This window comes from Bemisia tabaci, chromosome 8 (assembly GCF_918797505.1).
Source record: "Bemisia tabaci chromosome 8, PGI_BMITA_v3".
NCBI lineage: Eukaryota > Metazoa > Arthropoda > Insecta > Hemiptera > Aleyrodidae > Bemisia > Bemisia tabaci.
In genome coordinates, this window is record NC_092800.1 from 43,559,615 (window position 1) to 43,585,618 (window position 26,004).

The 26,004-nt window shown below is 40.2% G+C and overlaps 2 protein-coding genes across 2 annotated transcripts in view; both read left to right on the top strand.

Moving 5' to 3' along the window:
• LOC109030485 (uncharacterized) lies at positions 1-25,102 on the top strand (the record flags this gene model as incomplete). Its single annotated transcript, XM_072303306.1, is given in 2 exon segments — positions 1-575; positions 23,198-25,102. A coding segment is annotated over 1 exon segment (970 nt), but the record flags the coding sequence as incomplete, so codon positions are not given.
• The window catches only part of Caper (RNA-binding protein 39-like protein Caper), a 66,535-nt gene that overhangs the window by 15,989 nt on the left and 24,542 nt on the right, over positions 1-26,004 (top strand). The window lies entirely within an intron of this gene.

Consider the following 26,004-nt stretch of genomic DNA (forward strand, 5'->3'; position numbering starts at 1 on the left):
ACTGGGACAAGATGTCTGTAAATACGGTGAACAAAATCTGATAGAGTAACTTACGCTATAATCTGACAACACCTGTTCAGAAGGGAGTGAACTTACGCCGCACATTAGATGCGAACTTAATAACCCTCTCCTTCTTTCTCTGGCGCCGCATCCTCGAGTGATGAAACTCGTGTCGTTCAGTCGACGACCAATACTCCTCCGAAGCGGAGTTCCATGCCGCTTCAAAAGTTACCCGCGAAGTTTACCCACGTGTCCGCTGAATTCTCGATTCGGCGAATTTCTAACTTGACACCTCTCATTTCTCTAAACATCGATTAAGTATCGACTGATTTGACATCGTTTGAAATATTTTCCGAGGTTAAAAATTAAACTATTCCTGAAAGTTGTGGTATGAATTTTTGCGTGATTCGAGGTTATTGTGGTAGGTCAGTCATTGACTTCGCTGGCAAAGGAACTTTGAAGACTGTTATTTCTTCGAATAAAGAAGCATCCTCTCCACACTCTTGTATCCTCTCAGCTACGAGTAACTGTCTCGTGTAATAGCTATCAACGATTTGTTTTCCGACTGAGCCAACGTAAGTATACCTAAAATATTGCAATCTATCGTTATTTGGACTGGAATACCTGTTGTTAAAAAAAATTTAGTCCTTGGATACATGACCTTAAAGAAATAAAAATATTCCATCGCAGAAAAAAACTTCAAGCCCATTTTTCTCAATTTTCAACAGGACATGACTTGTCTTTTTTTGTTAAAATTTAGTCTATTTTTCTCCTCTATAGGCATCTTAATTTCCTGTCAAATATTTTTTCTCCCACGAATGTTGTCAGACTAAAGGGAGCTATAATCAAGGCAAGGAGGAGCTCTTTTTAGGGAAAAATAATCTAGACGCAGCGAAGGCTCAATTCTCCTTGATGAGGCTTTGGTAGGAATCAAAGGCGGAAGGGGGGGGGGGGGATAACGCACGGTACAACATCTGGACGCCAGGTCAGTTGGTTTTTGTTTTGATACGCAACCTTACCTAGGATTTTTTTCGAGAACTTTAGGGCGGCTCCCTTAAAACGCTTCATCATTGATTCGTTGTTTATAAATTCAGCCCTTTCGTGCTCCGGTTCGCTGATCTTGAATCAATTAGTAACGTAAGACATTTTTAAAAGCTTTTGGTCTTGCCACACCGCACACCGGGCTCTAAATTAACCGAAGGTTATTTTATTTCTGACCGTACTTTTTTCTAACTCTTCAGCGGAAAAAAACACAAATATGTTGAGATGCTCGCTCATATTATTCCTGAAGTGGCCATGAAACGACTTAGTCACATTCGGCGTTCTTAGCTCAGAGAAGGTACGGGCCGCAACCCACATTTTAGGACGGCAACGTCATATGTATTTAAACAAATCAAAGCATTTTTCAGAAAATTGACAATTTCGTAATGAAAATCAATGATAATTTACTTTATCGGCGCAATGGACAACGCTGGCATTAAGTTACGGAGTCAGAGAAACAAGTGAGGCGTCCATAGTTAGTGCTGAATGGGATGAACATTGTATAAATTCCATTTTAGCTCCTGGATGCAACTATTCGGGCTCCATGGATGTCCGTGTTGCCTACTCACAGAATGGAAGGCGTTTTCACTGTCCAGACACTCGTCAATTACTTGTGGCACAACGCTGGACGCCAACATGTCAGAGCGCTTTCAGTTCTGCGTTTTCTACAAAGATAACTGCTAAGCACTAATATTATAGCATACAGCCGTAGGAGGCAAGTGCCTTTTACGCTTCAATTTTGATATCGCTGTATGCTGAGCATACAAAAAATGTTCATGCCTTAAAGATGTCTTTGAAGTATAAATGGCGAACTGAAGGCATACTTTAATTTTCAGATCCCCGTGGTAGCTCTCACCGCACGCAATAATGAAAAGAGCCTTTCAGAGATACTGGGTATGCAATATTCCACGAAAACTGCAAGTTTTTTTATTAATTTTTTCACATTATTAATTGTGTGAGCCGGTGTTTCTTGAAGGAAATTTTACGAGAAAATCAATGAAACTTTTTCTAAAAGTTCTACGTTCCGCACTAACATCGATATGAGCTGTCTACAAATTTTGTCCGGCTCATCTCAATGACTCGCCTCTGAGCGCCGTTAGTACGGCGGTTAGAGTCTGAAGTCTAAACGCCTTCACTTTCGTGCGTATGCAACACGGACGTCCATGGAGCTCGAATAGTTGCATTCAGCTGTCATAATGAAATTCGTTTAGTGTCTGTCGCATGCAACACAAATTTAATTCCAGCATTGTCTGTTGTGTCGATGAAGTTATTTAACCGTTTCTGAATTTTATCGCGACATTGTAAATTTTTTGAGGAATTCATTATTGAGATGTATTGCTACGTCACCAGACCTCTAAATCGCAAAATTTAGGTATCTGAGCATGATAGGAAGGATTTCCTTTAACATATCTTGGTGGGTCGTCCTTTGATGGGGGTTTTTTTTTGCTTCCTTTTTTCTTAAGGAGAACTAATTTTGACATTTAAGTGCGAAATTTTTAGAGGGCAATCCTCATAAATCATGGAATTTGCATCATTGGAAATAACACATGGAATTTGAAACAAAAACGACAACGATTCCTCTGTTCTTAGAATTTGCTTTGGAGAGCTTCACAGATAAAGCCAAGGGATAGAGGTACCCCGCCGCTCATATTTCTCTAGTGAGCTCCTGGCACGAATATTTGTTGTTTCTCTTGAAAAAAATCACGGGAAAAAATGAAATTGCTGACACAACAATTTTGTAGTTAAAAAAAGTGTTCAAGATGTTTCAATGTAGAGTCCACAATAAAATGACTATACTTCCTCTATCCGCAAGGGAAGCGAGAAAGTAAAATTTGCTTCTATAACCACCCCCGTAGTCAAATTACCTTTTTTACTTTGTGTACATTTGAAACATATCGGACATATTTTTTAACAATTTAATTGTCAAATCAGCAATCCATTTTGTTCCGTGTGATTTGAGCAGAAATTTTGGAACGATGCAAGAGTGATTGAGATAGGTCTCTCTCTGGTCGCACCGTTAACTCGCGAACGAGCCATCAAACATAGCTGGTAGGATTTAATTGCGTGAAGGCGGAGGGAGTTAGTTGGTAGTTGTCGCGGCGTATGTTCCAGCCGATGACTACTCGAGATTACACATCGAGCTGAACTCTAATTAAACCCTTTGTAAACTATGATTAATCTAATTTTATCAATGTTTGGCGCACGGAGATTGGAGCCATCTGGTGATACTAAAAAAAGATCAACATGCGCTTGCTGTAACAGCAGCGAAACACACGGTGATACCATCGCGAGCTTGACAATGGGAGCGACCCTTAACACTGACGTGCTAAGGAAGAGCCCCGTATGAACCTCTAGGCGTTGCCAAATTTCTGTAGGTATATCACGAATTCTCATGAAAATTTGTAAATATTTTGCTTCCAATTTTTCAGATAATTTTGTTCGCAATTTCACCTAAAGTTCTTGCAAATTTCAAAGAAAAATATTCGGTCAACTTTCCTCAAAATTGAACATTCTGTCTAAAGAAATGTGTCAACTCTCGAATGTTCATACGGCGTTCTTCTTTAGTGGGACAGAACAGTCGCAGTCGTGGCATTGGCGCCGGTACTTAAGTGAAATTAGGATTAGTGTCCAACTACGTTGGAGGCGGTGAAAAATTGATAGATTATGGTAGAATGGTGGGATTATCGCGTATTTAGGGGAAAATTGAGACCGATAACGATAATTGAGACATTGTATTGATAAGCTAAGCTCTTTTAATTCTTTGTTGTTTGTCTTACATAGGAGGATTCCTCAGAGTGACCTTCATAATTGCTCCGTTAGCCGGCAAATATATTATTTATTTATATGTAGTTTTGTCATGGGAACGGAGTTCCCCATGATATTTGTTATTGTTTTCTCGATGGCCCAGGAAACTTCAAATTGCGAGCGCCAACAATAAGAATGTTTGAGCGGTCTGCTATGTAATATTCCATCCCAAGCAGCGTTTCTCAACGGGAAAACGATGATATTATGAAATTATGGTGCGATTTTTTTACAATTTCTTGGCGATAAATCGCTGTTTCGATAAATCGATTTTTTGTTCGACAGTATTGCGATAAATCGCCATCGAGAAAATCGCGACTTTATTGCAAGTTTATGCAATGAAAGTGCAATTTATCGCAATTTTTTATCCAATATATTTGAAATAAATCAACGTCAATGGAATAGCGATGCGTTCTCCGATCAAATCGCAACCTACCGCAATCACTGCTAAATGAGAAGGGGCCCCTGTGTAATTCATAAAATTCGTTGCAATAATGGAATCCCCTCGAAAGTTTGGGAATTTTTATTTTACCTACGGTCCCTTTCTCCAGAAGAAGCTCCATACCCTTACGAGTATTTCGTCACTCCTTTGGCATAAGGGCGTATCTCGATTTTCACAGGAGCCCCGTAGCATGGATTCATATGTAAAATAGGCAGTGGCGTGGCGTGAATAATCGATTATCGATAATTCCCCATTTGAAACTATGGTAAAGAATCGATTACTAAGGTGTTCGCTGCGAACACCCTGATAATCGATCTTTTTTCATAGGTTTAAATGGCATAACAATCGATATATCGCAATTTACGCGACGCCACTGAAAACAGGGCTCACGAGGAAATAGTGATACGCCCTTACGTCAAAGGGGCGACGATTTGTCATCTTGCACCCATTTTCGCACGTGTCTCGATTGGAAAACAGTAGCCAGGCGTGAGTGATCGATTATCGATATTTCCCCATCTGGAGCTATGGTAAAGAATCGATCATTAAGGCCTTCGTTGCGAACACCCTGCTTATCGATCCTTTTCCATAGATTAAATGGTAGATGAATCGATATACCGCAAAGCACGCCACGGCCACTGTTGAAAATGTCCCCGAGCTCCGTCGCCCTGTCAAAAGGAGTTCCCTGAGGGCTTTATTAGTGCACGAGCTACTGAAACATTATCCTTTTCGGGGTTTCTATCTTATCCTTCTTGAATTTGTGATTTGGAAGTAAAGAAATCTTGTGCACGGCAAAGTTACGATAGTTGTTAAGACGATTTATCGTAGATATACTTACGTAGGTAATGCTTTAACGCTTGCATCCTACCCTCTGTAATTTTTTTTGTGAATTTTCCTGGCAACCAGAAAACAATTCTGCCATGCTAAGGAAAAACGCCGAATGAGCCTTTAGACGTTGCCGGATTGCCTTTGCTAAAAACCGAATTTAATGGAAAAATTTTGAGCTATTTTTTTCGAACTTTTCAGATAATTTTGTTCTCAACTTGATCTAACAAATCCAACAATTTCATGGAAAATTTGCACAAATTTCCTCGAAAATACACGTTTTATTTGGAGAAATTTGGCAACTCCCGAATGTTCAAACTGCATTCTTCCTCAGCATGGCAGACTTCTGCCGTGCTAAGGAAGAAAGCCGCATGAACATTCGAGAGTTACCAAATTTCTCCGAATAAAACATGTATTTTCGAGGAAAGTCAGGCAAATTTTCCCGAGAAATTTTCAGATTCACAAATATTAGATCAAGTTGCGAACGAAATTATCTGAAAAATTCGGGGGAAAAATATTCAGAATTTCCCCAGTAAATTCGTTGGTTATTAAAGGAAATATGGCAACACCTGAAGGCTCATACGGCGTTCTTCCTTATAGCGTGGCAGAAATTATGCTGTACGCTTTCAACGTGGGTGCGTCGGTTAAGCTTAAGTCTCGGCTACCGCCACTCCAGGCACTGACTCGTCCTTGTATTTGTTTACCTTCCTTTTTTATTTATTTATTTCTTTTCCAACGAGTAATTTTCTAATGGATGCACGAGACAGTGCAGTTTGTACCCTGAACCTTTAGATTGGAAAAAGGATAAATCAATCAGCAACATGTTGTCTAAAATGAAACGAGTTTGTCTCTAATAAACATAAGACTAGCAAATATTGCTTTGGTCATATTTGGTTTTTCTTGTTCCGAGGTTTGTACTTGATAAACTAGCAATAATTGGTATGGAGCGTTTAGTGTATAAAATATATATCTCCGTTTTAGCGTTTTTTTATTCTTCGCTGATTCAAATTTCAGGATGTTTGAATGTCATTGAAATAGCGTGTGAGTAAAAAACGACGATAAGACAATCTTAATATCTCTCAATCCAGGCGTATTGCTGCAGAGGAGGAAAATGTAGAGCCCCTTCGACTCCTTGTATATGCAACCCGGACATCCGTTAAGCAGGAATAGTTGCTTCCAAATGTTGTCAGTGTCGCAGCGTCGCATCTCGACGGCGGAACTGCAGGAACGCGAATTTCGTTTGCGGCGCACAGTTCAAAGTAGGAAAGTAGTTCAAGTAGTTCCAGTGGATCGAGTCTATCAGAGAGATCGGACATACATTTTTTGACTTGCATTTTGGAACTGCATTTTGATGTTTAATTCATCACATTTTAAACTTTATGGGATGCGTCTAGAGGAAAATTTCACGAGGAAACCAACGAAGTCACTTTTAGAACCACTTAAAGTTTGATATAAACGGAGTCATAAGCTTCCAAAGTTTTCAAATTTTGTCCGACCTCTCCCATTGACTCGATCCACTGTGCGGCGTTTCGAAGTAGACTAAATTTTACAATTAGGAACTACAATGTCTGGCTCGGTTTAGAAACAACGTGTATACCCATATTTTTCCTATGCACATAATTGTTTTTACGGATGAGACAGAAATTTTTGTTGATAATTGCAAAATGTAGTCCATTTCGACTCTGTTAGTGTTCCTGTGCGTAATACCTATAGTAGACACCCTCCCCCCCCCTCCAAAAAAAAAATCAACTTTAATTGAGATGAGTCGCTTTGCGAAAATCTATCTGTTTCAGGAGGCGTTCGCTACATTCATTTAAATTTTAAACTTTGGTCATGAATGACTGTCATTTGTTTCTGAATTGCCAAGTTAAAATTCTTAGTAAGTCGAACTGAAAAAATCACCTAACATCGTGCCTTTTATATTTGTTAGTGGCGCCTACACTGCCGTGCTGAGGGAAAACGCCATATGAACATTCGAGTCTTGCCCAATTTCTCCGAATAAAACATGTATTTTCGAGGAAAGTTATGCAAATTTTCCCGTGAAATTTTCGGATTCATTAGACCAAGTTGCGCACGAAATTATCTGAAAAATTCGGGGGAAAAGTATTCAAAATTTTTCCGGTAAATTCGGTTTTTAGTAAAGGCAATCCGGCAACTTTTAAAGGCTCATTCGGCATTTTTCCTTAGCACGGTAGTATAGGACCAAATGTAATTGAGCAGGGCAGGCATCTGCCGATATCGACAAATTTTTAGGGGCGGCAAATGAGTTAATCCAGTCCTGGTGACGTCAGTCGTCAGACCAATATTGGAAAAACTAATATAAGAGAATACATTGACGAAAAACCCTCATGCGTATAGGCGCCAACTCCAGTGGGTGGGGGGGGAGGGAACGGAACGAGGGGCTATTCTTGAGCTCATTTTAACTTTTAAGCTTTAGATAGATTGAGGTCAGAAGGAAGAGACCAAGTACACCAAAATTTCGGCTAAAAAAGTGTTGTAATGGAGGACACCCTGTTCTTTATTGGTACGAGAGAGAACAAGAAGCATGGAAAATAATTGAAATTTATATTAATGCAAAACTTGTTTCTTTTTAATGAAAGTTGCCACCATTTAAATCTTCAGCCTCTTTTGCGGAATTGAAACATTATTGCATACCCAGACAACATTGCTGAGTAACTTTGCCTCTTTTTGCTGGTCATAGTTCGCGTAAAAAATGAGACTACACTACACGTTACTGCGCGACAAAACTTACCCCGTTAAATGTTGCAACACCCTTTTCCTTCTTGGCATTATTTCCATTTATATAATTTTTCATGCTCCCAGCGTGCGTGAAAAATAGATCGGTGTGTGTAATTTTTAACACCACGCATTGCAACTTAACTCTACTCCAACTGAAGACAATGGAGCCCAAAAGTGTATTACATATATTTAAACAGGACGAAAAAAATTTGCATTGACTGGTAGTTTTTTAGGGGCATTTCCAGCATTAATCATTTTCCAGGTCCCGAATCCCGAGACTCCTAGGTCTCGCCGCACCGGGTCACTTTTTCGATACATGATCGATTGTTTTCGATACACGGGGACCCGGCCATCAAGTGTCGGATGGACCAAAAAAAGAGAAAAGGAAATACTACGTATTCTCCATCGCCATTTTGGATCGAAAGTGTATCGACAAAGAGATCGAAACTCGGCGCACACCGGGCTCGGAACTCGTCGATCAAAACATGGCGCCAGCTCTCCCATTTACGTTACGACTCAATGCTTTTTATGAAAAAAAAGGACACGATATGCTAAAAGAGCGTCAGGGATGGCTTTCTGTGGGAGGACGGCGGGAGTTTTTAGAAAAGGTCGGTCCGTAATGATAGAGTAAGTCAGAAGGGAGGCATGGAAAATGACATAATATTCGACGTCATTATCATAAACAGCCACGCCGCGCCGCTACGGTCATGTAAACAGGATGACGGAAGAGAGGTTGCCAAAAAAGATACTTGATTGGGTTCAGCTAGGGAGGAGACGGAGGGGACGCCCAGTAAGAGGTGGCGATGGCGACAGAGAGTTGAAAAAACTCAAGATTCGAGAGCTTCAGTTTTCAGAGGGACTTTGGGAGAATAGGGGAATGGGCGGATAAGCGCTGTGAAAGCGGCTCGGACTAGGTATGTGCGGTCGCGCATTTTTACCTTAGAAAAAGTATTAACGCTGAAAATTCATTATCAAGTGCAAGAATCTTGTTTCAGTACCAACTATCATAAGTGAACACAAATTTTCTACGTTGTCCAATTTTTACTGAAATAAGCAAGCGCCTAGATGCATGCATGCATTAGCAGGGCCGGATTTACCTACTTGCCGCCCATGGGCCGCCTGTATTTTGCCGCCCACTTCTCATTCGTTTTGAAACATCAATAAAAACCATCAAGTGAACGTGCCGGAGGGGGAGGAGTGCATAAGACGCGTTTACCTACTCGTGTTGGATACATTTTTTTGCGAAAGCCCTGGCAACACTACTAGCAAAATTTCACGGAACTTGACGCGAAAGTTATGTTCAGTAAACCTATCTCTTTGTGGACAAGATCCTCCATTTATAAGAAATGAACCAAAAAATTATGAAAGAACAAACATAAATATGGTTTAATAATTTTAACTTCCACCGCTGCGCCGCGTCGCGCTGATCGCACTGTCTTTGGCGCAATGCGTGAAGTATTCCTGCAGTCTAGTAGGCGCTATGCGTTTCACGCCAACCGCTCCTGACCGCGTGACCGCACTGTGTTTAGCGCAATGGGTGAAGTATTCATGCAGTCTTGTAGGCGCTAATATGTGTTACATGCTGACCGCCGCGCCGCGCCGAGGGCTTGTCCTTTTCATCTCAAGTCCTCATCATCATTCCTCTCTGCGCTGAACTCCAGGCCAAATTGCGTGTTTAGTTCCTCTCTTAACTCGACTAATTAAAGATGCTGTCTCTTGTATCACTGAAAAACGACAAAATTAGGAATTACTATACTCTCAGGAAAAAGAGATTTTGTTTCCTTTTCTTATGGATAATTTTTTTTTTCTGAATCCGATTTTTTTTAAAAACCTACATTTAAACCCGAAAACCTACATTTAAAAAAATTGCAAAATTTGCCGCCATGGGCCGCGGCCCATGTGGCCACCCCCTTAATCTGGCCCTGTGCATTAGTGCTGCTTATGCACCGCACGCTTTAGGTAGGTACCACAATTATTGATGGGCTTAGAGGACAAGGCGCATAAGTGCAGTTTTTGAAAAATTGAGGTATTAATGATTTCAAGTGAAACTAGTCTTGATGCTTACCCTGAGAAAAAATCGCTCTCAAATTTCAATTTTTAAGCATCATAAAGTCAGTTTGAACTCTCTTTCCGCCATAAGGATCCATGCAATTTTGAAATACTTCAAACACGTATTTCTCGAAATAACAAAAACTGCACATATGTGCTTTGTCCTCCAAGCCCCTCAATTTATGATGAGGCTTTTCTCTGGTCTTATTGATCACAGATGCATATGAAATACTTACTAATTTGCCTCACACCATACTTGGCTACTACGCAGTGGAAGAAAAAACTCGAATAAGATTTGACAAACGATCATTGTTGGTTTGCATATTTCATTTTACCTTAGAAAAATATGTGCTCTGCATATCTATTTATTCGTTTGATTTCGTTTTTTTTTATTAATTTATTATTTTGTGATATTTTAAGAGCAATCCAAAACTTTGATTTAACTTAAAATATGAAGACTACACTACAACCCGCTTTCCATTGAATGAAATTTGTCTAGGCACGGAATGAACGAGCTTTACCTTTTAATCAAAATAATGACTGTTTTACCCGCCGTATAAACGTAGTAGGTCGCAACAGAAATTTTATCGATTACCAGCCCGGAGACCGATTATTGAATTGCGATCGACAAATAACATACGGAATAGGGCTGTCGCGCTCAAGGTCATTCGGTAAAGGAGCTTGTTCAGTGGCCTAATAACCAAGTTAGAGATTACTTTGGCTCCCATGGGACTTTTATTTAACGATACCATGGCGTGGCGTGCTTCGCGATGTATCGATTGTTATGCCAATTAAACCTATGGTAAAGAATCGATTATTAAGGTGTTCGCTACGAACACCCTGATAATCGATCTTTTTTCATAGGTTTAAATGGCACCACAATCGATATATCGCAATTCACGCCACGCCACTGGATACCACACTGAGAAGACGTTTCATGCGAGCTTTACTATCTGGAGCACTTCGAAGTCCCAATCCAATCAATATGAGGTTTGGAGTTAGACTACCTTCGGACTAATTTCAGGTGCTGTAATTTTTCTCGACACGTGTGTTCTTAGCCAATACTAGTTAGGGCGCAGTTCTGTTTCACGAGTATTCGCGTAGAGCTGTTGAATGGCCCAATTTTTCTGTGTGTCCCTAAAGAGTTTTCCTAGCTCTCTAGTCAACACATCGATATGATTAAATTGGACTTCATTTCGCAATTAAGAGCTACAAAGGTTGGCTCTCCATAAAAACACTTATGTACATAGGGGAACTAATGGTTCATACGTTGCTTCTTAACTGAGCCTGTAGTTCCAAATTGCAAAATGACGTCCAAGTGTCGCTCCTCTGAGGTAAGAGCGGGCGTATCTCTGTTTCCTCGCATGCGCCCCGAAAGGCATAGAGTTATACGGAGTGCAGGGCTCACGAGAAAATTGGGATTATTCTCACGTCAGATGAGACGAAGTCTAAAGCCATCTCTCTCGATCGCGATGTTTCAAAATTTAGAAAAGCGGACTAACGCTAAGAGCTTGAATTTTTCGGAGTTTCCAAAAAAGAGGAAAATCCACGAACATGCTGAAGAAATTACATTGATTAGTATTTAAAGTAAAAAATGAAGTATGTAGGGAGGCTTGAAAAGTAGTAAACTACGAGCATCGTGATTTCGGGTTTTCGACATAGAAATTTCAAAATGTTTGATATAAAAAAAGGTGCTAACCGAATGTTCTGATTATCCGAAGTGCTTGACAAATCTGCTACAGCTCTTAATACGAATTTAATTTTATATCCTATTATTTTTTAAAATCCAGGGATGTAAATTTTACTATTTAGGGTGTATAAGTTACAACAGGTTGGATGATGTGATCAGTCTTAGGAGTTGTTGTAAATGTTTGAATGACCCTGGATGATAGATGCGCACTTTCTGTTTTCTGTGCAATATTGTTCTTCAAGGTGTTAATAGAGAGGTACAAAAATAGATAAAACCGTTGACGCAATAGTGGTTTTAGGCTGGTGCAAGCCGCGTGGACACGCTAAGTTTCGTTAGAGAAAGGGCGACGAGAATGGTTTCATTTCCTTCTTTTTCGTACTTTCTCTGTTCTTTGAACGAACATATTGCAAAAGACTCCAAAGGCGCGGATGGCGGCGTGCATGATGCTGCAAGGGCAAGGAAAACGAAAACGCCTTCAATTTCTTGGTTATGCAACACGGGCATCCCTCGAACACGAATAGTTGCGTCAAGACGCTAGTTATCAACGTTGCATTTTCCATTACCGCGGTACACCGAGCATAATAGAATTTTCAAAAATCATTGAGAGGGTTATATTTTTCTAATTTTCAAAATTTGTATTTTGTGAATTTAAATTATTTGCCAATTGAAGTGGTTGTGTTTTCTTAAAATTCTGATGATATTTGGACGTATTTCTGTCAAACGGAACTATGTCATTATGAGCCCTATTATGCATACTTTGTTATGGGTCTCAGGGCTCATGCCTTAATGCACATAGTCCCTTTTGGTAGAAATACGTCCATTTAATCCCTCGACCCTAATTCTTTCTCATATGAATTCCCTCTTTCTAAAGAGTTTCCCTAGCTAGCCTCTGAGCCCAAGTAGCACTGATCGCCATAAGTTGCACTTTGGTCGGAGATTGTATCGAGATTTTATCGCCGTCGATTTATAGCAACATTATAGGATAAAAAATCGCGATTCCATCCCATAACTTTGCAATGAAAGTGCGATTTTTTCGACGGCGATTGCTCTCAATATTATCAAACACAAAATCGTGATACTTTTAGATAAAATTTCAATTTTATCAAACGCGATTTTGTAGAGATAAAATAGCGACAAGATCGCTCAGATGTTGATAATTCTAGCGATTTCATCGTAAAAAAATCGCAACTTAATTTCAAAATATCGCGATGTTTCCTTTGAAAAATGTTACTTAGGACGTTTAAACTCATGATTTTTCGCAGGATTTTTTAGATGTGAGTGAAAACTCACAGGATATTCGCGTTATGAGAAAGATGCGATGCGATGCGTGTCCTCCGACCTCATCATCGGATATGCTTTACATATTCATCGAAATTGTGTGCGTTGCGGTTTATTCAATTATCGGATTCACGGTTTCAGTAGGCTCCTCGCAGCCTTCAACCTCGAGTTCTAAGTTCATGGCACCAGTATGAGCGGAAATAATATAGGCGTCCGGTCCGCTCCAAACCGCATACGCAGGATTCATTGAATATTTTTGGGAGCATCGTTGAATATTTTTTGTGGCATATGTTGTTTTGAGTCCGGCAACGAATAACTTTGCCGCTGGGCTCGAAATCTTGAACCTTCGGGTCTTGGCGCGTGTTCGCTCTAACCGCAAGGTGAGCAACTCCGCAGTGCTAAGGAAGAACGCCGTATGAGCCTTCAGACGTTGCCAAGTTTCCTAGGATAAAAACAGATTTCACTGGAAAAGTTTTGAATATTATTTTCACAAAAATTCATGCAACTTTAAACGCATAATTTGATCCAAAATATCCGAAAATATCAGGTAAAAATATGCATGGACGTTGTCAAAAATTCATGTTTTATCAAGGAAAATTTGACGACTCTCGAGTGTTTGTACGGCGTTCTTCCTTAACACGGCAGAACTGGACGTAACTCGTGGAGTGGATTTGAACGGTCCATTTGACTTACTAAAACCGTTTCTCTTATGATCTTCGGGCACCCATTCGCAACTTTAATAATGGAACTTTATTTGCGTGTTTCAATCCTTGACGTTTCAAATTCCTGGTCATCCTCACCCAGTGGCGTGGCGTGAATAATCGATTATCGATATCTCGCCATTTGAAGCTATGGCTATGGCGATTACTAAGGTGTTCGCTGCGAACACCCTGATAATCGATCTTTTTTCGTAGGTTTAAATGGCATAACAATCGATACATCGCAATTTACGCCACGCCACTGTCCTCACCTGGTATCGGTGAATCGCGAAGAAAACTAAGGGAATATTTCGATAAAAAAAACTGTAAAAAAATAGGTAAATAATCAATTTAAAAAAAAACAAACACACCAAAAAAAAACTAAGTTAATGATTGCTTATCCGAGGATAACATAAGACTTCATACAGATTTAATAAGACTTTATTCTTGGCGCTCAAACAAAAAAAAAAAAAACTTTTTTTAAAAAAAATTTTCAACGTAGAGGAGATTTAATTAATTTATGATAAGTGTACCTAGTGAGTTTTGAACCTAACAGGGATACCTACAGGGGTTGAGTGAAACCTAACAGGGATACTTCACGCATTGCGCAATGCGAGAAGTATCCCTGTTAGGTTTGCAGGCGCCAATGCGCGTTCAGCGCTAGCTGCCCGCCCGCCGCGCCGCAGCGTACCGCGGCGCTTGAAGCAACTATTTCGCAACAGAGGTATTGCACAGTATCATACGAAATTGAAGGCGCTCCAACATATTAGGAATGACAGGCATCCTTCAAAAGTACGGAGCTTTCCTCGCAAAATAAATCAAGATACTACGGCCCAAAAAGAGAACGGTAGTCCAAAAACTCACTAAGTCCTAGCATCCATAATTAGTAACGTTTAGCATACACTTTATCGCCAGGCTGTTGATTAATCGCCGTCGGCTATAGGAAATTGTGTTGCCGGCTATAGAAGCTATTGGAAATCTTACAGCCAGCTGTAGGTCTATGGTATTTTGGAACACAGATTCTACTGCCAATTTTTACCAGGGTTCAGGTTTAAGTATTTAGTTGATTGAACTTCCGTATCTTTCACTTCATCAACGCTTTACTCAATAGATGCTCGGTCATGTACTTTCATAATTTCACATTTTTTACATAAATGGTGACATTAGAAAAGCTTTATTTGCGACGTTGCAAATTTTCCATCTTATTTTATATCACAATCAATGGAGAATTTGCGGGTGTCTAAAATTTTATTAATTTCGTGTGTAACTAGGCGGTGAATTTTCTCACTTTTAAATCTATTTTTATACTATTTCCCAAATCGGAAAAAAATCACTTAAAAAATACTACGAAATCAACTCTTTAAGCGATCTCAGGTGAGACATTTAAAAACTTGCGAGCAAATTCTCCACTACTATAAGCGACGGTTTTTCTAAAGAACCTCGATTTTCCATAGTTACTAAAAAGGATTACTTATATACATGCTTCGAACAAATCGAAAATTCCCAGAGAATGCAAGGCGTAAATGAATGGATGTATTTTTAAAAAAATTAGATTAAGGGCGGAAATATTGAGACGTAAATATTGAGGCTGAAATACTTGTTTTTCTCATTTTTTTTTTAATTTTTTTTTTTTACCATCAACGTGCAACTTGTGAGTTATCAGCAGAGGCTCTCAGGGAATCGGGTAAATCAGGAAGGTCTGACATGAATTTTTTTACTAAAACTGCAAATTTAGATGTTCATTCGGCTTTTAAAAGAAAATATACCACGAGAAAACCAATGAAAATTACTAAAACTGCAAATTTAGAAGTTCATACAGCTTTTAGAAGAAAGTATACCACGAGAAAACCAATGAAAACATTTTTAGAACTTCAAAGTTTTGTATAAACGGAGTCATAAGCTTTTAAAATTTCGAAATTTTGTCCGACTTCTCCCATTGACTCGATCCACTGTGTGGCGGGACGCACAAAGTGAATGTGAAGTAAAAGGGTAATCAATGAAAATAGATCTTAACGTAAATCCCGTTTAATGAGAGCCTCCTCAAGATCAAAGGTCCAAGTGTCGCTGATCTCAAATTATACACTCTTAAGGTTGACCCCTAACCTCGGAGCGTCGCACGGTGAGTCGAATCAATCGAAGAGGTTGGACACGAAATGTTTGGCTAAAACTGGAAATTTTAATGTTTATTTCGTCACATTATTTCTGAACTTAATGGGATGTGTCTAGAGGAAAATTTCACGATGGAAACCAATGGAGCCACTTTTTGAACCACTTATTAAAGTTTGCTATCAACGGAGTTATGAGCCACTGAAAAAAAATTCTCGGCGTTTTTACCAAGGTCCGTTGGTACCTTTACCATCTCTCTTTTCTTACCAATTATTGGTAATTTTACCAAGAAAGACTGGTAAGCTTACCTAAAAACCGGTATTTTTACTGTTTTTTTTTCAGGTAAGAATACCACTTTTATTGGTAATCAATTCCCGGTAACTTTGCCATTTTATCTCGGTAATTCTACCACAGTCGATAGAAAATATTGACGTTTTCATCAAGGTCCAGTAAAATTACCGAGAAAGTTCAATAATTTTACCGAGAATTACCAATTCTATGAATAGTAATTTTACCAATAAAAAACTGGGATCAAATAGAACCCTGAATTCTTGGTAATTTTACCCTTTTCTTGGTAAATACACCGAGATTTTTTTTTCTCAGTGTTTTAAAGTTTCCAAGTTTGGTCCGACTTCTTCTATCGACTCGGTCCACTGTGCGTCGGGGCGTCTTCGGAGGAAAGCGCCGCGAGCTGAGTGAGGATAGGAGATAATAAGAATAATTGAACAAGATCGGCTTGTAATTTAACGTCAGCAGTGGGTGGCGAACTGGCGAATCAATCGGTCAAGTTCAAAGTCCTTTCATTGGTCTCAGTTCCTTATTCCACACCCCCTGCTGGGATCACCGAACTCATTCGTCCCTCCAAGTACGGGAAAACTTGTTAATACAGAAAACGGCATTTTTGAAAGTGCAGGGAGCAACATTAATTAAGTAGATCTGTCAAAATGCTCAGTCTACGATAATTATTTATGAATACACCACTTTGAGCGCATCTGCAGTGTATGACGTTAGCAACCGCGATGGTGGTGTATAGTAAGGGTATTCCACACCCTCAGAACATCATTAGAGTACTCTCGAATGCACATACGGCGTTCTTCCTTAGTGTGGCCAGGGCCGGATTCACCTACTTGCCGCCCATAGGCCGCCTATATTTTGCCGCCCCCTTCTCATTCGTTTTGAAAAGCGATAATCACCATTAAATGAACGTGCCAGCGGGGGAGGGGTGCATAAAACACATTCACTCGTGTTGAACACATTTTTTGGGAAAGCCCTGTCAACACTACTAGCAAAAGTTCACGAAACTTTGCGCGAAAGTTAAGTTCCGTAAACCTATCTCTGTGTGGACAAGGCCTTCCATTCATAAGAAATGAACGAAAAAATTATGAAAGAACAAACATAAATGTGGTTCAATGATTTTAACTTCCGCCGCCGCGCCGCGCAGACCGCACCGTGTTGGATGCAATGCGTGAAGTATTCATGCATTCTTGTAGGCGCAATCCGTTTCACGCTGACCGCAATGACCGCCCTGTGTTTGATGCAATGCGTGAAGTATTCGTGCAGTCTTGTAGGCGCTAATATGTGTTACATGCCGATCGCCGCGCCGAGGGCTTCTCCTTTTCATCTCAAGTCCTCGTTATCATTTCTCTCTAAGTCGCGCGCCGTTCCAGGCCAAATTGCGTGTTTGGTCTCTCTCTTAACTCGACTTATTGAAGGTTCTGTCTCTTGTATCACTAAGAGACGACAAAATTAGAAATTAACGTACTCTCAGGAAATGAGAGATTTTTTCGCCTTTTCTCGTTTGTAATTTTGTTTTTAAAAAATCCGATTTTTTTTAGACCTACACTTTAAAAAATTGCAAATTTTTGCCGCCCCTTAGATTTGCCGCCAGCGGCCGCGGCCCATGTGGCCACCCCCTTAATCCGGCCCTGAGTATGGCAGCATAATAACTGAGAGTCACGTCCATTCTGTTTCATCTTTTACTCAGGTGCGAACAAGTTAACATCCTAACAAAGCGTGCATCCTAATTTAACTACCTAGATAGGTGAGAGTCAGAAGGCTTAAAACTAGACTTCAACTTATCAAAACTCCCCCTGGCGCTATATTCGTTATGGAGATGGGAGTATGTTTTACGACAAAAATCCCAGAAAATTTTTATCAAATCACAAAGATAATTAACAAAAATTTTAAAAGAAAAATCGAGACCGTTCTTGAGTAAAGTAAAAAATTCACAAATGAAACCCTACAACCTTGCATAGCAGTTGAAGTCCTTTATTTCGCACGAGTTCATTCGGTATCTCACTGGGGGAAAAAACACATTGGATCTAGATTCCAGACTCTTAAAAACATCGACAAGAAAAAGTACTCTTGATTCAATCAGAATCTAGCTTAAATCAAGAACCAAGCCTCTTAATTTAAGCGGATTTCGTTTTGATTCAAGCAAAAATCCGATTGAATCAAGAGTATTTTTCTTCTTAATGTTTTCAAGAGTCAGGACTCTAGATCCAATGTGTTTTTTTTTCCCAGTGCTTTACATTTTCGAATTATTGATCCAAAAAAAGGTGCACGACCGAACATTTGGTTTCAGGACTAAGAATACATCGGTATGTAACACAAAGTGAGTTATAAGGACACTATGTAAATGTGACACATCATACAGTGACATTTACGTGCTGGGAAAATTTAATTTATAAAATGGAGAGACAACTAATTCTAGTGATGTAGGGTTTTCCTTCAATCTTGCATGATGTGATACGGGCTCTGCTGGCTCTGGGAGAAATAGAGTTCAGCACGAAAGGGAGGAATTTTTAAAGGCTCCGTTGTTGGGACTTGGGAACGAGAGCATATTCAAACCCCCGATCTTCGGTTTGCTCATTTAATTATTGCTCCCTTTTTCTCTCTTCGCGAAGAGGATAGGTCACTTCGGACAGAAGTCGCACAGTGGATCGTGTCAATCAGAGATGTCTGACATGAAATTTTTAACTAAAAGTGCGAAGTTTGATGTTTAATTTGTCACATTTTAAATTTCAAGGGGTGCCTCTAAAGGAAAATTTCATGAGGAAACCAATGGAACCACTTTTAAAATCTCAAAGTTGTGTTTGGGCGGAGTTATAAACTTTTAAAGTTTCCAAATTTTGTCCGACCTCTCCCATTGACTCGATCCACCGAGTGTCGGAAAAAATAACCACTGACCTCGGTCTTTTTCACAAAAACTGCATTTTGCAAGTGGAACCTGACCGCACCGCAATGGCGCAATGGTTGCGCGGCATCCAGGTTTACGATAAATTAATCGGAAGTCAATGAATAAATGACATTTTCAAGGTGATTTTGTGTGTGTACAAATACAAGTCATCAGGAAAAATCATAGGTTTTTCTTGAAAAATCTAAAATTTTGCATGCCCAAGCAGCACAGTGCGCAATGTGCAATTTATTGCAATAAGTTATAATAAGAGGTGCCCCTTCAATTTATGTATAGGCAACATTCGCAATCCGACGTGGTTGCAATAATTCGTCACCTTCCAGGCAAAGTATCACAAGCGCCATGCGACGTTTAAAAATTTCCGCCGCCATTATATTTTTTTACAGAGAAATTGTTCAATGAAGCTGTCCGAAAATTACACCGAATTTTCTTTGTGCTGCCGATAAAATTTAGTGAAATTTTCGAACAGATTCAACCAACAATTTCTCAGTAAAAGAATAAAATGGCGGCGGAAATTTTTAAACGTCGCATGGCGCATGTGATACTTTGCCTGGAAGGTGACGAATTGTATTATGTAATTACAATTTAATGGAATTTGCATGCATGGGTAATTCAATATATTTAAAGCACTGCAATGCTTCGGTAGTGCTTCTATCATGCAAATTTTGGTCCGCATTGAGAACAAAATGTATGCAACTTTACCTGGTCATCCTTTATTGATGGTGCTAGGTATGTATGAAAAAAAAATATGAATAAGTAGGTACGTATCTCAGAAAATGTTTAGGCCAGAGAAGCCGGAATCACTTATTTTAAATATCGGGCACATAATGTAAATACCTCTCTTAATTTCTGGTGGTCCAATTCTGTGACCTACGATCATTATCAAATCATGCGAAAATACAGAGATTTTGACCGACGAGGTGGTGTTAAATACGATTTATAAAAGGGTTCAGCAACACAGTGCCTCTGAGCCAATTCTAATCGGAGTATGGAGGCTGGAGGGTGGTTCTGTCAGAAAATGTAATTTTATCTTAATGATGATCGTAACGTGGTGCGATATTAACCCTCAATCTTAAAGAATCGCACCCACGTTATAAAATATTTATGACAATCCCATTTGTTTTATTATTAAAAAACAAGCCCTCTTTCATTCACTCAATGAGCCACTAAAAGATCCAGCGACGATGGAAAAATCCATGTCTCGCGTCGTAAAGTAGTATCCTTCATTTATCCCAAGCAAACATTCGATAGTAATGATAGGATTATGTGAGGGTTTAAATCAGAAAACGTTGGCGGCAAATTGTTATTTAATTTCCTCAATGTGTGCTTACAGTGCGAGGCTACCAATAAAAAACCGACGAGTACTTAACTGAGGTATTATCCCTGCCATTTTATCATTCGATCAGATGTTTACGCTAGTAAACAAAAAATTATTATCAGCTCGGGAAAAATTTGAAAAGCAAACGTAAGAAAACACCATCTTCTTAAAAAGAACCTCTCGTGGGTAAATTTGTACTATTTGTTTTAATTTCAGAACGAATCGGTTGTGGAGTCTCAGGAAAGTCGTATTAGAAGCATCGTATTAGAATTTCGTGATTTGAAATATTCGTCACCGTTGTGTTTACTAAGCACAAGCGCTGCGCGCAAGTCGGTGCGAGCAAGAGAAACCAGAGCGCCTTCAATTTTTTTCATGCAACACGCACATTTATGGAGCACGAATAGTTGCGTCACTTGCATCCAGGCGCTGTGATGAATTTTGCCTCCTCCCGCGCATCCGTCGCGCGTCAGCTGCAAAACTAAGGGAAACATATTAAAATTCGATGGTGGAAGTGAAATCACGGAACCACGTGTCTTGATTTGGGACGTTATAAATCTCCTGTCACGTTTAACTATCCAAAGAAAGTTCTGATTATCATGCCTTATCGACATATCATTTGTTTCCCCCGGTTTTGACGACTGTTTCAAAAATTTAGCTCAAAAAATTTTATTTTCGTGAAAAAATGAAAACCAAGTGAAAATGTTCAAACCGAAAAATTTACTATATTAGAGATCCGTGATCCACTTTATTTTCACCACCGCCGATATGCTATTACGCGCGCAGCATAGCATGCGCGTTGCGCGCATATTGTTGCTGACTGCAAACCGCCTGATTAAAAATCCGAAAAAATTATATATGAAAGTGAAAAAGTGTCCGAAATGTGTTTTCCACCTCCCCTCTCTTTTTTCTTTTTCTCTCTTTCAAGCAGGATCTTTTTATGGTAACAGTTTCAAAATTCTAATAAATCCCAACACTCTCTTCATAGGCACTCTACTGCAGCACTGCTGTGTTGTGTCCATCAATTTATTTCATTTTCCGGAAAAATAATATCTTTTTTATTCAATTGTAGAAACACGTTTTGTGGTTCTACAATCTAATTTGAGGAGTGTAAAGTGTATGCGGCGCTTTTGCAGTTGCTCGAACGACACGGTTCATTTGCTGCTTTAAGTATCAAATGTTAACTCTCTGGAATGTCAGGTATTAGACAGACATTTCGAGAATTAAACTCGTGAGCATAAAGTTTAACGAGACTTATATTTACGATGGCCGGTTATAGGGTAATAGCATTCATTACTTCGTCTAATTTATTTAATAGAAGAAATAATAAAAAAATTAATTGGCAAGTTGTGAATCAAAGTTCTAATTTTCTCATAATGCATTGAACCAAAACACCGCTGTATATAACTTCATTTTATCTGTATTTTCCGCCTCCTATTTTCTCTTTCTCCTTTCTTTTTTTGCCTTCAACATTAATTTTCGCCATTCGCTTAAAGGGTCAGTGTCCGACGACCCTCTGAATATGTAGCATGTACGTACTTTACATAATTGATGTTTCAGTCAAGGGTACGTTAACTTCCACGATGAAACGTAATCGTGTTATAATGGAATTTCATCAGTGGGGAGGCGTGAATAATCGAAAATCGATCTTTGCCCATTCGAAACTATGGTATAGAATCGATTGTAAAGGTGCTCGTCGCGAACACCCTGTTCATCGATCCTTTTCCATAGGTTTAAATGGCCGAACAATCGATACATCGCAAAACACGCCACACGCAACTGAATTTAATCACTCGTATGCGGGATATGAGTCAGTCTGAGGGTGCCCGACATCGATTCCAGAGAAATCTAGAACGCATTTTGAAGAATTCGAGATGTTCATGAGTCATGTTTCTCCATCTTACTCAACGCTGATTTTGAGGTTGTTTCTTGCAGGCATTGTCACAAAAGAAATGTTCATTTTCAGAAGGAAAATTGCTCGAGCCATCAAGTTGACGTAGTGACGGTACATTATTTCCAATTGGGTGGATATTAAAACTTTACGCGAAGACCAGTGGAGCCACTTTTAAACTTTGAAAAATCATATTAACGAGAATAAACGCTTTTAATGTGATTCGGCAAGCTCAAGTGACGTGGTCGAACTGATATGCGATATATTGCATCGATTAGATCAAAAATCTTGGCAGATTTTGAATTTTTAGCAAAAAAGGGACGATAGCCCCTGCGCATTAGCCTAAAGAATCATTCTAAACCCAAAAATCGGCAGAACTCAGAGAAATGAAAGCAGAATAGTGTTTGGAAAAAAACTTCGCATTCGATACAGGACTCGATAAACTGAATCGAATGCGAGGTTTTTTTTTCAAAACACTATTCTGCTTCTATTTCTCTGAATTTCGCCGATTTTTGGATTTCGAATGGTTCTTTAGGCTTACAGGGGCTATCGTCCTTTTTTTTACTAAAAATTCAAAAGCTGCCGAGATTTTTGACATAATCGATGCAATACATCGCATACCAGTTCGACCACGTCACTTGAGCTTCTTAAAGATTATACATCACGTTTAACCTCTTGCATTAATCAGTGGCAGTTTTGCAAGTTGGCAACGCTGTTTTTCCTCCGTTTAAATCCATTAAAAATATCGATTCAGGCGAGACAAGCTGTCCCACCGAGACTCGACTGTTTTACATACATTTAAATGGAGGAAAAACGGTGTTGCCGGTTTTCAAGAATTGCCACTGCCATTGACTCACAGCTCTTGCGATCATTTTCAAAGCATATGACTTGAACACTTTTAATGCATTAATTGGAGTAGATGTCAGCTTCCGTCTTATCTTTGGCGTAAACAACGATTGTTGTTCTCATGTTCAAATACGTATCCAGTCTGGACTACTCTTTGAAAAAACAAAATACTGTTGAAGATTTGACGACATCCGCAGGTTTTTTCTTATTTTCATCCGTGAAATCCGATTTAAATTGTTGAGGCATCAAGCGTATTCATTCCATTTATTTTGTGTGTTACAGGCCTCTGGCGTAAAAATCCACTCGAAAGAAGTTGACAAAGGACAACTGGTTTGTCGGAACAACAAGCTATGAAATGCGTCACAATGTAAAAAACACTTTACCTCGCTGGAGCAGATTTCAGAGTTATGATACGAACGCACACGCGGCTGCTCGATCTCGACGTAGCGCCTTCATTTATTCAGACCGCAATAAGTCCTACAAACTGAACGAATTTTAAGCCAGTGCTTCTGGCGCTCATGAAGTTAGTGCGGCATCGGCACTGCCAATGTTGGCTTTGAACTCGGATGAAAACGTTCCCTCGGAAAATCATTTCCAATTATTATTTTATTGAAAAATAAGCTCCGAAGTTTTTTCTATTGATCATTCTTCGTGTTGAAAGTAATATCCATAACTTTAACGGTTTCAATGTATTGTAATTTAATCCAAACCAAATATTACATCAATGATACATTGCGATGTCAAATATGTGTCAATATAACGACAACATTCCCATTATTTCAAGAGATCTTTTTACCGTTCAATTAAAATGATCGTTTTTCATCAAAATACATAAACGTAAGTTTCAAATCATACAGAGACAATCATCCTTTTGTTCACTTAGAGTAGTGATGACATTAATAACACCGCTCATGTTAAATTACTCTGTTCGTAATTTTGCCCGATGATTTATATAAACAGAAGTAATTGTTGAAGTTGTCGAAGAAACTTTTAGTCTGTAGATACCTCGTATTTTTTGCATTTACTTATTTTCCTGCAATTTATAAGTATTATTTTAATCTGCGAAACGATCAGTATTACGAAGCATCTGGAGGACGGAGTCGCCTAAGAATGAAGGAGGCCGATTCATCACATGACTAAACGCCTAACTTAGTCGCCTAACTTAAACGCCTAAAAAGTCCGTATCGTTGGAATGATAGGCAAAATAACTAGTCACAATGAGCCTCCAAACGTTTTGCACCTCATTCGGAGCTCTCCTGCTGCTAGCGATGACCCAAAGGACCTCCGGCATCACCAACGAACGCCCGCAGCCAATCCAAGACACCGCCTCAGCACGCAACTCGACGTTCGCCGACAACAAGGTCGAAAGCGGCGGGCACAGATCATTGTTGGACGCAGCGAACTGGCCCCACGTCCGTCATCAGCAGCAAACGCCCCGCTGGCTCTCCGACGAACCGACTTCCGGCAGAAGATCCACTTCCGGGAAGAGGGCAGCTCCTCCGGAAATGGACGCCGAGCACTTCCTCAGCGAATCACCGATGGACTCCGACTTGGAACCGGACGACGACCTTAGTAGCGGGAGTCTCACCGGAGGCCTGACCGTCCACAAGTGCTGTCCCTTCGGGGAACAGCTTGAGCATCCGAGCAAGAAGTGCATTCCACTCCCGGAGGAACCTCCCGGGGCCGTGACGGAAACGCAGTACAGCGAACCGGAAAACGCCAGCTCCGGGACGGAAATACCGGACTGGCTCCCGCCGAACCTCCGCGTCGGGGAGGTGTACCTCCAGTCGAAGCCGGCCGACTTGGTTCTCTTCAATTTCGCTCAGCGGAAGCCGGAATGTCCGTTCCCGGACGTGGTCCCCATCGACGATTTGAACCTGAGCAGCAGCGGGGATCTCCTCTCGCGGAGCGCCAACGGCGGGCGCTTGAGTTTCTCTAGTCAAGACTTCTGCGTGGACCGCATCCACGTCAAGGACGTCAACCTGACGGACGTGAGCGCGGACTTCCACGCCGTCATCCTGTGCCCCTGCAACGACGGCGGCGCCTTCTGCGTCAACAAGTGCTGCGGGGTCGAGGACGTCATGCAGATCGACGAGGAGCTCCGCTGCGTCCCCACGACTGCGTCCAAAGATGATCTCATGGCTGCTCTCCGAGAGGCCACCTTAAATGAAGTTCCTAATAAAGCAGGTAACGCAATTGAGTCCTTCTGCCGTGCTGAGGAAGAACGCCGTATGAGCCTTCAGACGTTGCCGAGTTTCCTGCGATAAAAACCGCGAATTGACTGGGACAATTGAGAATATTATTTTCCAAAATTTTCGGACGATTTTGCACGCGGTTCAATCTGAAATATCTGAAAATTTCAAGGAAAAATATGCATGAATGTTGTCAAAAATACATGTTTAATGAAGGGAAATTTGGCAACTCTCGAATGTTCATACGGCGTTCTTCCTTAGCACGGCAGTATAACCCTTAGTCCATACATTACGTCACCCATTTTTTCAATTCTTCGACCCCTCCTTCCTTCACCGTATCCACCCGTCGTTAACTGCTAGACACCCTCTAAAAATTACGTTATCCTCAGCTTACCTCCTCCCCCCCCCCATTTAAGGGGAAACGCATGAAATCGATAACAATCAGTAGATATAGTCAAATGTCAAGCAAGCATTTCCAGCCTTTTTGCCCTCGGGGAGCTTACGTCATCCTTGGCTTGACCTCCCCCCTCCCCTACCCGCTACTTGAGTGACGTATACTTTATGAACGGCCCCTTGTATCGTCGCTTCGCTGAAGTAAGGGTATATTTCGATTTCCGAATGAGCCCCAGACACAGCGATATTGAAGCAAAAAAAAAAAAAAAAAAAAAAAAAAAAAATGCGACAAAAATGTACCCAAAAACTGAAGTAACGAAGAGGGCGAGTAAATGGTACGTGTGAACTCAAAATCGTGGAAAATCAAAATCTTGACCGATCCCAATTTCGAGATACCGCAATTTGAAATTTTCATAGTGAATGCAAGTTTTCTACTGATTTCGATCAGCATTTTTATTTATTTGTCCTTGGAATCTGTGTTGATCAGTTCAAATTTGTATTCTT